Here is a 10,847-nt window from a genome sequence, read left to right on the forward strand (position 1 = left end):
AGAACATTGCTCTGGGAACCAAAGGAGTATCTCAGTTTCCAGGTCTCAGCTTTGAGAGAAGAAGCCTTTTGAGGTATCACTCAGTCACATGCAGGAACCAATGTTAATAATGAATAATGTAAATGATGCTTGTATGACTTGTTTGTGTAGCAGTATACAAGGACTGAAAGGGAACACCCATGGCAGTGTTTTCATCAAGCTTGGACTGAGTTTGTGAACCTCTCCAGACATCATAATAAAGAGTGATTCATTTAATATTGACATCAGGTGTCCCTGATGTTGAATTTCCACCACACCATGCAAAAAAACTGATATCACTAGCTTGAACAGACAGATTTTTTATTTTTATTTATTTTAATTTTACCGCCTTTTCTCCCCAATTTTCGTGGTATCCAATCGCTAGTAATTACTATCTTGTCTCATCGCTACAACTCCCGTACGGGCTCGGGAGAGACGAAGGTCGAAAGCCATGCGTCCTCCGAAGCACATCCCAACCAAGCCGCACTGCTTCTTAACACAGCGTGCCTCCAACCAGGAAGCCAGCCGCACCAATGTGTCGGAGGAAACACCGTGCACCTGGCCCCCTTGGTTAGCGCGCACTGCGCCCGGCCCGCCACAGGAGTCGCTGGAGCGCGATGAGACAAGGATATCCCTACCGGCCAAACCCTCCCTAACCCGGACGACGCTAGGCCAATTGTGCGTCACCCCACGGACCTCACTATCGCGGCCGGCTGCGACAGAGCCTGGGCGCGAACCCAGAGACTCCGGTGGCGCAGCTAGCGCTGCGATGCAGTGCCCTAGACCACTGCGCCACCCGGGAGTGAACAGACAGATTTTGATTGAGATTTTTGTATTATGCCAATTAGATTTCCGTGGGGCGTGGTCATTGATTCAAAAGTTTTTAAGGTGTAGGCTGCTACAACACGTGTGCCACATCCGACCCGCATGACCTGTGATTTCCGTGAATCTGATTGGTCAAAGAGGTGGCACCACTGGTCCCAGAGTGTTTTTTTTCTCCTGCTCTAAAGTTACCCCAAGTTATTATTTTTACTGAAAGCAACAACACTGTAAGGAATTCCAGTAGGCGTAGTCTAAAACAGATATTTCTGGTTCATCCCCATTATTTAAGTGAGACGGACAGTTTATGACATTTATGGCAGCCGGGCAAGTTGAACCTGCTCTGTGGTTGTCCCATTAGGCAGAGTATTTTTTAAACTAAATACAACCAAACTGTAAAATTCACAAAATACATATTTTTTACCTGCTACACTGGAAGTGTAACTTTTAGTCAGGGCGAGCAGAGCGCGAGCCACTTTATCCTGTTACTCCAGCTGAGATACTCTATATAGCAGTAACTCACCTAGCCATGCTAGCTTCACCCTCGTGTGGGTGCTAACAAGCATGCTAAGTAGTGCTAGGTATCAACAGCCATTGTCAACCAGTCAAGTAGGGGTTGGAAAATCTGGTGAGGTTCGATTGGTTACTCGCAAAGCAATATCACCAAATATTTGCTTGATGATCAGCCTTGCCCAACTTTAGTCCCGCCCTGTTCAGCTCCCTCTCCCATGCTTGCATCTCCCAATGGTCCCTGGCCACTGTGCTTCTCACCGCTTTACTTTCATTGAAAATGAATGGGAAGCTAATGTTTCACCATGTGATGCTGTCTCTAGTATATACGCCCTGTCAGACGTGAACTGCACGTTGAAATCTTGAAATCACGCTCTGAAAAGTTTGGATTATGTGTCCGATGTAGCAGGCCATGAAAACAGATTTTTCTGCTTCCTCCCTGTAGTTTAATTAAGGGACGACAAGTTATGGCATTTCTGTATGTAAACAACTATCGGGTAAGTGACCATAGTCTTCGGCAACCACAAAATACTGCTGATTTGGCCGATGGGAAAGTGCCTTTCAGACCTTAAAGTCAATCTCTCTGTGTAGGGTATGACATAGTGATGAATCAGTTGCAGAATGGTTGTATATGGGCTATGGTGACTTTTTCTAATCAGGTCACGTAGGTTTAAACTCCTGGAAAAACTCCTGGCCCTATAGGGAGGATGAAAACCCTATCAAACTGCAGCAACCTTTCTCATATGATTTATAATTTAAAACTGGAATAACAGGGGAGTTTCCCTTACACAGACACAGAGGCAACTGTGATGAGACAATACAACTAACAGGACCAAGCTTGCTTTATGCAGTGTTGCATCATGAAGGTCCAGGGATAGAAATGGACTGTGTCCAAAATCCTTCAATTCTACCCCTGTGTATTCATACCACTTGACTTTTTCCACATTTTGTTATGTTACAGTCTAAATTCAAAATTGATTACATTTATGTTTTTTCTTCACCCATCTACACACAGTACCCCATAATGACAAAGTGAAAACATGTTTTTAGAAATCATTGCAAATTTATTGAAAATGAAATACAGAAATATCTCATTTACATAAGTATTCACACCCCTGAGTCAATACTTTGTAGAAGCAACTTTGGCAGCGATTACAGCTGTGAGTATCTCTGGTTAAGTCTCTAAGAGCTTTCCACACCTGGATTGTACATCATTTACCTATTATTCTTTTCAGCATTTTTCAAGCTCTGTCAAATTTGTTGTTGATCATTGCTAGACCATTTTCAAGTTTTGTCATAGATTTTCGAGCAGATTTAAGTCATAGCTGTAACTCGGCCAATCAGGAACACGCACTTCTTGGTAATAAACTCCAGTGTAGATTTGGCCTTGTGTTTTAGGCTACTTTCCTGCTGAAAGGTGAATTCATCTCCCAGTGTCAGGCGGAAAGCGGACTGGACCAGGTTTTTTTCTAGGATTTTTCCTGCGCATAGCTAAATTTGGTTTCTTTTTTTTATCCTCAGTCCTTAACGATTACAAGCATACCCACAACATAATGCAGTCACCACTATGCTTGAAAATATGTAGAGTGGTACTCAGTAATGTGTTGTATTGGATTTGCCCCAAACATAACACTTTGTATTCAGAACAAAAACTGAATTGCTTTGCCACATTTTTAGCAGTATTACTTTAGTTCTTTTTTGAAAACAGGATGCATGTTTTGGCATATTTTGATTCTGTACAGGCTTCCTTCTTTTCACTCTGTCAATTAGGTTAATATTGTGGAGTAACTACAATGTTGTTGACCCATCCTCAGTTTTCTCCTATCACAGCCATTAAACTCTGTTACTGTTTAAAAGTCACCACTGGCCTAATAGTGATTAAAGTCACCACTAGCCTAATAGTGAAATCCCTGAGCGGTTTTCTTCCTCTCTCAGTTAGGAAAGACGCCTGTATCTTTGTAGTGACTGGGTGTATTGATACACCACCCAAAGTGTATTTAATAACTTCACCATGTTAAAAGGGAGATTCAATGTCTGCTTTTTCACCCATCTACCAATAGGTGCCCTTCTTTGCGATTCATTGGAATACCTCCCTGGTCTTTGTGGTTGAATCTGTCTTTGAAATTCACTGTTTGACTGTGGGGCCTTACAGATAATTGTATGTATGGAGTACAGAGATGAGGTAGTCATTCAAAAATCATGTTAAACACTATTATTGCACACAAAGTGAGTCCATGCAACTTATTATATGACTTGTTAAGCACATTTGTACTACTGAACTCAGGTTTGTTGGCTGCGCCCACTAATTGTCCACACCTGATCTTAATGAGTGCTTGTTTCCTTTGAAATGGGTGTGTTTGAATAGACTCATATTAACAGCGTTGTATGACTTAGCATGCTAGCTCCATCCTGGTGGCACAGTGGACTAATTCCATGGATAGAGAACAGAAGATTCCACAACAAAAAAATGAATGCCTAAACAAATTAATTTCCATGTGTCCTATCTGTGCTTAGAGTTGAAAACAGTCAACCCAAACTAAGCTAGCAGTATTATTAAAAGTCTTATTTGAAACATGTTCTCAGAATGTTATTGAATTATCTTCAAATAACCTATCATTTCTGTTTTCAGGACATTAATAAAACTTCCCAGGAAAACGTTCAGGGAACCATAGTAAAACGTTCTCAGAACCTCCCTGCAACCTAAAAATAAATGTTCCCGGAAACAGGTGAAGTTCACATTTCAGCTCTCAGGATGTTTAAAAAACAATATGTTTTACCAGTCAGGAAACTGATGGCTTTGTTCCCAGAACAAATAGGAAAACAAAAACCTGTATTCCCACAACTTCCAAGGAACCAAATGTGCTAGCTGGGAGGCTTTCAAAAGGCCCTACAAACAAACAGATTATAATTTTGGTGTGCAATAGAATTGTGTCTTTGGAGCATTCAAATGTATGTTCCGTAGCAATTTTTCTTCACAATATGACGCAGATAGGCTCATTCTGTTCAAGACAACCCAGGCTATAACGCATGTCATCATTGTAACTGTGGATAAAAAAAAGAGATCATAAACATTGATACTGTAAATTACATGAGTTTTCAAATACAGAAATGTGAGTGGTTTGCTTGTATGACATCAAAGTGGTATTTATTATAAACCTTAATATCACATATTTTATAGCACATCGACTCCTCTCAATTTAACGCATTTCTCTCACCCAGACAACAACAAATGTGCAAAAGTAGCCCAATTAGCGGGAGGGAAGGTGTAATCTTCTTGTCTCTTGTAGTGCTCAAGTTTATAACGGCTGTCAGTCAAAACCCCTACCAGTGCTGTGAAGTGGAGAACCTGAGCTCTTATGTCATGTATGGCATGTTACTGTACAGGCAATTTAGGCGCTTATCAACAACAAAATCTGCCATTTTCATCTCATATATGGGATGACAGGGGCAAGTGAACTGAGCAGTTGGGCAAGTTGAGCCTGCTCTGAAATTTCCCCAGGTGTTAAATTTTTTTTTACTGAAAGCAACAAAACTTGAAGGAATTCCAGTAGGCTTAGCCAATGTTTTTATTGAACCTTTATTTAACTAGGTAAATTCTTATTTACAATGACGGCATACCCTTCCAAACCTTGACGCTGGGCCAATTGTGCGCCGCCCTATGGTACTCCCAATCACGGCCAGATTGTGATACAGCCTGGAATCAAACCAGGGTCTGTAGTGACGCCACTAGCACTGAGATGCATTGCCTTAGATCGCTGCACCACTCGGGAGCCCCCCAAAAACAAAAAAATGATATTTCAGTTTCATCCCCAATTTATGGCAGCCGGGCATGTTGAGCCTGTGGTTGAGCCATTAGTTAGAGGATTTTTTTAATGAATGGTTGCTGTTCTGGAGTAATAGAATGCTCAGCCTACCATAGGCTGGGTTCTGACTGGGGGAGGAGCTCACAGCCTGCAATAAATAGCGGATGTCTACGTTGAGGGGAAAGTATTTGTAAGAGTTATCCGTCGTTCTGGGAACAGTTTCGAAGGGAAATACGTTTTATTGTAATTTACGCCTCACACTTTCATTAGTCGGATCCTTTTGTGATATTTGTGTAACCATAATTCGTTTCCAAATGACGCGGTATGTAAGCAGTTGTTTCATTACTCTGTTCGTTCTGTTCCTTTGGCGGGTCGAAGACATCGCAGATGCTTGCAGATGCTCCCCTCCGCATCCTCAACAGGCTTTTTGCGATGCAGATATCGGTAAGGCGAGTTTGGCGACATTTCACTTTTCAGCTTTTCTTCACATGTTGAAGCTATCAATACGCAGCATGGAAAATTTTTATGTATTGTCTGTGGTCGTAGTATAAATAATTAGGACATGCTCATTAAGCCTGTTTACATCTTCTCACACTTATTTACAGAATTAAGTAGGCGACAGTAAGATGGGCTCTCAACCCTGTTCCTGGAGAGCTATGCTCCTGTAAATGTTAAATCAAACCCGTTTGTAACGAACCTGAGTCAGTTTATCAACCAGTTAATTATTAGAATCAGGTGCGCTAGATTAGGGTTGGAGCGAAACATATAGGACGGCAGCTCTCCAGGAACAGGGTTGAGAGCCCTGCTTTGCTTTAGGCATAAAGTGTGCCTACACATTGAGGTCTGTTTACAAAACATTAAGGACACCTGCTCTTTCCATGACATGGACTGGCTAGGAGTTAACTATGATCCCTTATTGCTGTCACTTGTTCAATCCACTCCAATCAGAGTAGTTGAAGGGGAGTAGACAGGTTAAAGAAGGCTGTTTAAGCCCTGAGACATGGCTTGTGCCATTCAGAGGGTGAATGGGCAAGACCAAAGATTGAAGTGCTGTTAAATGGGGCATGGTAGTAGGTGCCAGGCGCACCGGTTTAAGTGAACTGCAACGCTGCTGGGTTTTTCACAACAGTTTCCTGTGTATCAAGAATGGCCCACCACCCAAAGGACATCCAGCCAACTTGACACAACTGTGGGAAGCATTGGAGTCCACATGGGCCGGCATAATTATGGAATACTTTCGACGCCTTGTCGAGTCCATGTGCCAATGACTTGAGGTTCTGTTCTATGGCATAATCTTATAGCAGCAGCTACTGTACCAGACACTCTGCCGCATCTTCCTACCTGAACCAATCATCTACAGAGGGCATGCTTAAACCAGGTGTGTCAAATTAAAAGCAGAAGACCAGCGCTAGGAATGTAGGACCAGGAGGGAAATGGACTAGTCATCTGTTTTGGTGTAAACCTAGCCAGAATGTTACACTGAGTCTTAACTTATGCACAAACATTCTGAAAAGACTGTACAATTTTGGGTCTGTAAAGCATTCTACACTGTTCTCTGATCCATATCACCCTTAAACCATCAGTGTGACAGATATAATTTCAATAATGTTAAACCTTTTCTCCCTCTTCTAGTGATCAGGGCGAAGGTGGTTGGCAAGAAAGCTTTGTCTAACGAGATCAAGTATGACATCCAACAGATCAAGGTATGATCAGCCTTTTTATGAAGTGGTTGTTCCTTCCTGCACTGAAACATTGAAGCCCCCTGAACCCCAGTCTGACAGCTGGTCCCAGTTCTCTCCTTTCCCCTGGGCTCCATCCCTTCAGTGTTTGCAGATCTGGGTTGGCATAAACGGTGTAGTTGTGGAGCTCCCACCATATGAAAAGGAGCTTCTGTAGAAATGGCTCATTCCTCTTGCTGGAAAGCACATTATTCAGTTGACGGTCCTACCAGTCCTAGACTATGGTGACATCATCTATGGCTGCCATTTCATCAAAGCTTTTAAATGCAGTTCATCATAATGCACATTATTACTGGTGATGGGGGTTTGGTACTCATCACTGTATTCTCTACCAGGAAGTTGGCTGGCTCTTTGTCACGTTGGTGGATAAATTGCCAGATTTTTATTTTTAAAGCCCTTTCACTAAAACTCTCACTGTACCTAACATTATTACCCACCTTAAGACATTATAGTTACAGCCTGTCTCAGATCAGGCAGTTTAACTCTGGATATTCCATTGGTCGCTACTGAGTTGGCTGAAGCTGCCTGAAATATTTTACTTTATTTGTGGAATAATCTTCAAAATGTTCTAAATGTGACGTTTATTTGCCTTTAGGGCGACTCAGAATTGATTTTGACTGTTCTGCTTACATTTTGTGTGTTTCTGAAATTCGGGGATCTAAAAAAAAAAAATTACACCCTGATAAAAAATGAAGGTTAGATGAAGCAATGTTTTTGATCTACAAACATCAGGATGGGGAATAGGGAGGGAATTAGGAACGACTGACAGTGCCTGAGAGCTGCAGTCGGTTAGGTTCAAAACTGTATATGTAGATGTTTGACAGATCCTTTGTTCTCTCCTTGTGATTGGCTAGATGTTCAAAGGTCCTGACCGGGTTATCCACGCCGTCTTCACTTCCTCCTCTTCAGCCTCGTGCGGTGTGACCCTGGAAACCAACAAGGAGTATCTCTTCACGGGTGTGGTTCTCACTACGTTACCCAAGTTCATTGCTAGCACCGGTTACACTGCTCAACCTGTGCTTGCAGCATCATGGCCTGTTCTAAACTATTGACTTCATCTTGTATAAGAAATCAAGTGCTTTAGAATAAATACTTTTTTTTAAACCTTTATTTAACTTGGTAAGTCAGTTAAACAAATTCTTGTTTGCAATGACGGCCAAACCCTGACGACGCTGGGCCAACTGTGCGCCGCCCTATGGGACTCCCAATCACGTCCGGATGTGATACAGCCTGGCTCTTCAAGTTACACTTTATAATACCTAATGTTATGAATTTAAATGTTTACAACTAATGCATCACTTATTTATTATGATAAATTCTAGTGTTCCAGGCTGCATCGGTATGTCTTCCTGCTTCAGGGTAAAGTTACCCCCAGGGACAGATCTAGGATCTGTTTCCACCTCACCCATTTCTAATCTTAACCATTTGTGGGGGAAAAGAGGAATTGGATCCAAGATCAGCATCTGGGGTTAACTTCTACCCCACAGGTTGTTGACTCACTGTCTTCTCTCTGTCTCCAGGCAGGATGAGTACTGATGGCAGTATGCATTTAGTCATGTGTGACTTTATTCAATACTGGGAGGACTTGAATGGCACACAAAAGAACAGCTTGACTCAACGCTACCAAAGCGGCTGCGATTGCACGGTGTGTGACAGGAATTATAGTCAAATTACTTTACACCACTTTTGTTAAATGTTTACCTTGTCACATTGGCTAAACACAAGAGCTAGAGTATTGGGATAATGATCAGTCAGTGATCTGGATCTTTCTCTCTCCCTGCTCTGATCTACAGATCATCCGCTGCTCTTCCCTCCCCTGTCCCGTCAGCGCCCCAGATGAGTGCCTTTGGACAGACTGGTTGTTGGCCGATGGCCAAAGCGGACCCCAGGCCAAGTACTCTGCCTGTCTCAAGGGGCGTGATGGGTCCTGTGCCTGGTACAGGGGGATGGCTCCATTCAAGAAGTAGTTCCTGGATATTGACGACCCCTAAACTCTACAGGCCTTCCACTCACTGCTCAGTGGCTAAATATGCCTGTAATTAAAAGCTGGTCACTTCTTGTGCAATAAAAATAAACTACTCCTCAAATATAGCGCTCCAAGTATTCATTTCTTGTGCCATTTATCTGTTTTTAAACTGGAACCAAAGGTGTTATTGAAAATCAAAAGTGATCTCACTGTTTCTGACTAGAACATTTTCCTGAAATACCATCCTAAAGCCTGGGGCATGTTCAGCTGGGCACAATATTGTAGAATGAATGTTATATACATAGTCTTCCTTGACAAAGAAATGCAGGTGTGGTTCCCTTCTGCACGTTGAATGCATTTTAATGAAATTGCTGAGAACACTCACACTTGCTGACCAAAAGATTGTCTGAGTTTTCAGAACATTAATCTTAAGTAGTCACTTTAAATTTGTACTTTAATATTGAACAATTTCTCAGACTCACTACCCACTTGGCAATGTTTTCATTTAACACATTTTGCATTAAAGTAAAATTAATTTTGGATTTATGAAGTTAAATCTTTTACCTAAATCCTTTATTTGATATCTAGACGTTGAACTGACATCTGGGCCGAGTGGGTAGACTATATGGATAACCGTTCAGAATATTTTTGAAAGCTATGTAATGTATTTAACTAGGTGAGCCAGTTAACCTGTTATGGCTGCAAGCCCGATATCGGTACACCTATGACAACATCCCCCCACCCCCCCCCACACTGATTAGCATCGCTAGCATAGCGTCACAATTAAATAGTAGCATCTAAATATCATTAAATCACAAGTCCAAGACACCAGATGAAAGATACAGATCTTGTGAATAAACCCATCATTTCTGTTTTTTAAAATGTTTTACAGGGAAGACACAATATGTAAATCTATTAGCTAACCACGTTAGCAAAATACACCATTTTTCTTTGTCCACCATTTTTTCTCTCCACCACTAGCTATCACCAATTCGGCCAAATAAAGATATTGATAGCCACTAACCAAGAAAAAACCTCATCAGATGACAGTCTGATAACATATTTATTGTATAGGATAGGTTTTGTTAGAAAAATGTGCATATTTCAGGTAGAAATCATAGTTTACAATTGCACCCACCATCACAACTCGACTAGAATTACTACAGAGAGCAACGTGTTTTACCAATTTACTCATCATAAAACATTTCATAAAAATATACAGCTCACAGCAATGGAAAGACACAGATCTTGTGAATTCAGACAACATTTCAGATGTTCTAAGTGTTTTACAGCGAAAACACAATAAATCGTTATATTAGCATACCAGATATGCAAACGTTACCCCAGCATGAATTCAAGCCAAAGAGAGCGATATCGTTATCATCGCCAAAATATATTAATTTTTTCACTAACCTTCTCAGAATTCTTCCGATGACACTCCTGTAACATCATATTACAACATACATATAGAGTTTGTTCGAAAATGTGCATATTTAGCCATAAAAAAACGTGGTTATACAATGAAAATAGTAGCAAAACAAGCCTGGAAATGTCGGTCGCCATCTTTCAGAGTGATCTAGTTTAATCAATAGCTAATCATATACTTGACTAAAAAATACAGGGTTGACAGGAATCGAAAGACAAATTAGTTCTTAATGCAATCGCTGAATTACATTTCTAAAATTATCCTTACTGTGCAATACAGGGTTCGCCAAGCGAAGCTATACCAAACAAAATGGCGGAATATGCGTTTAAAATTTTTCGACAGAACAACGATTTATCATATTAAATATTTCTTACTGTGAGGTGATCTTCCATCAGAATCTTGGGCAATGTATCCTTTCTTGGGTCTAATCTTCTTTTGGTCGAAAGATGTCCTCTGTCCGTCGAAATGCCCACTAACGTTCGACCGGGACCCCGAAACGTGCCCAAAGCTTCAAAGAGCATCACATAGAACTGCCTCAAAATCGCACTAAACGGATATAAATTGCT

General features: G+C 41.3%; 1 protein-coding gene across 1 annotated transcript; it reads left to right on the forward strand.

Moving 5' to 3' along the window:
* The first annotated feature begins 5,350 nt into the window (after positions 1–5,350).
* On the forward strand, positions 5,351–8,906 carry LOC120042873 (metalloproteinase inhibitor 2-like). Its single transcript, XM_038987656.1, has 5 exons — positions 5,351–5,594; positions 6,783–6,853; positions 7,744–7,846; positions 8,410–8,534; positions 8,683–8,906. The coding sequence occupies exons 1-5, from the start codon at positions 5,465–5,467 to the stop codon at positions 8,854–8,856; spliced, it is 603 nt and encodes a 200-aa protein (XP_038843584.1). The 5' UTR covers positions 5,351–5,464; the 3' UTR covers positions 8,857–8,906.
* The last annotated feature ends 1,941 nt before the right edge of the window (positions 8,907–10,847 follow it).

The sequence above is a fragment of the Salvelinus namaycush genome, unplaced genomic scaffold (assembly GCF_016432855.1).
Source record: "Salvelinus namaycush isolate Seneca unplaced genomic scaffold, SaNama_1.0 Scaffold795, whole genome shotgun sequence".
NCBI lineage: Eukaryota > Metazoa > Chordata > Actinopteri > Salmoniformes > Salmonidae > Salvelinus > Salvelinus namaycush.

Coding starts and splice junctions, on each gene's coding strand:
- LOC120042873 (XM_038987656.1), top strand. CDS start 5,465: ATGACGCGGTATGTAAGCAGTTGTTTCATTACTCTGTTCGTTCTGTTC. Junction 5,595..6,782: donor TTTTTGCGATGCAGATATCG/GTAAGGCGAGTT, acceptor TCCCTCTTCTAG/TGATCAGGGCGAAGGTGGTT. Junction 7,847..8,409: donor CAAGGAGTATCTCTTCACGG/GTGTGGTTCTCA, acceptor CTCTGTCTCCAG/GCAGGATGAGTACTGATGGC.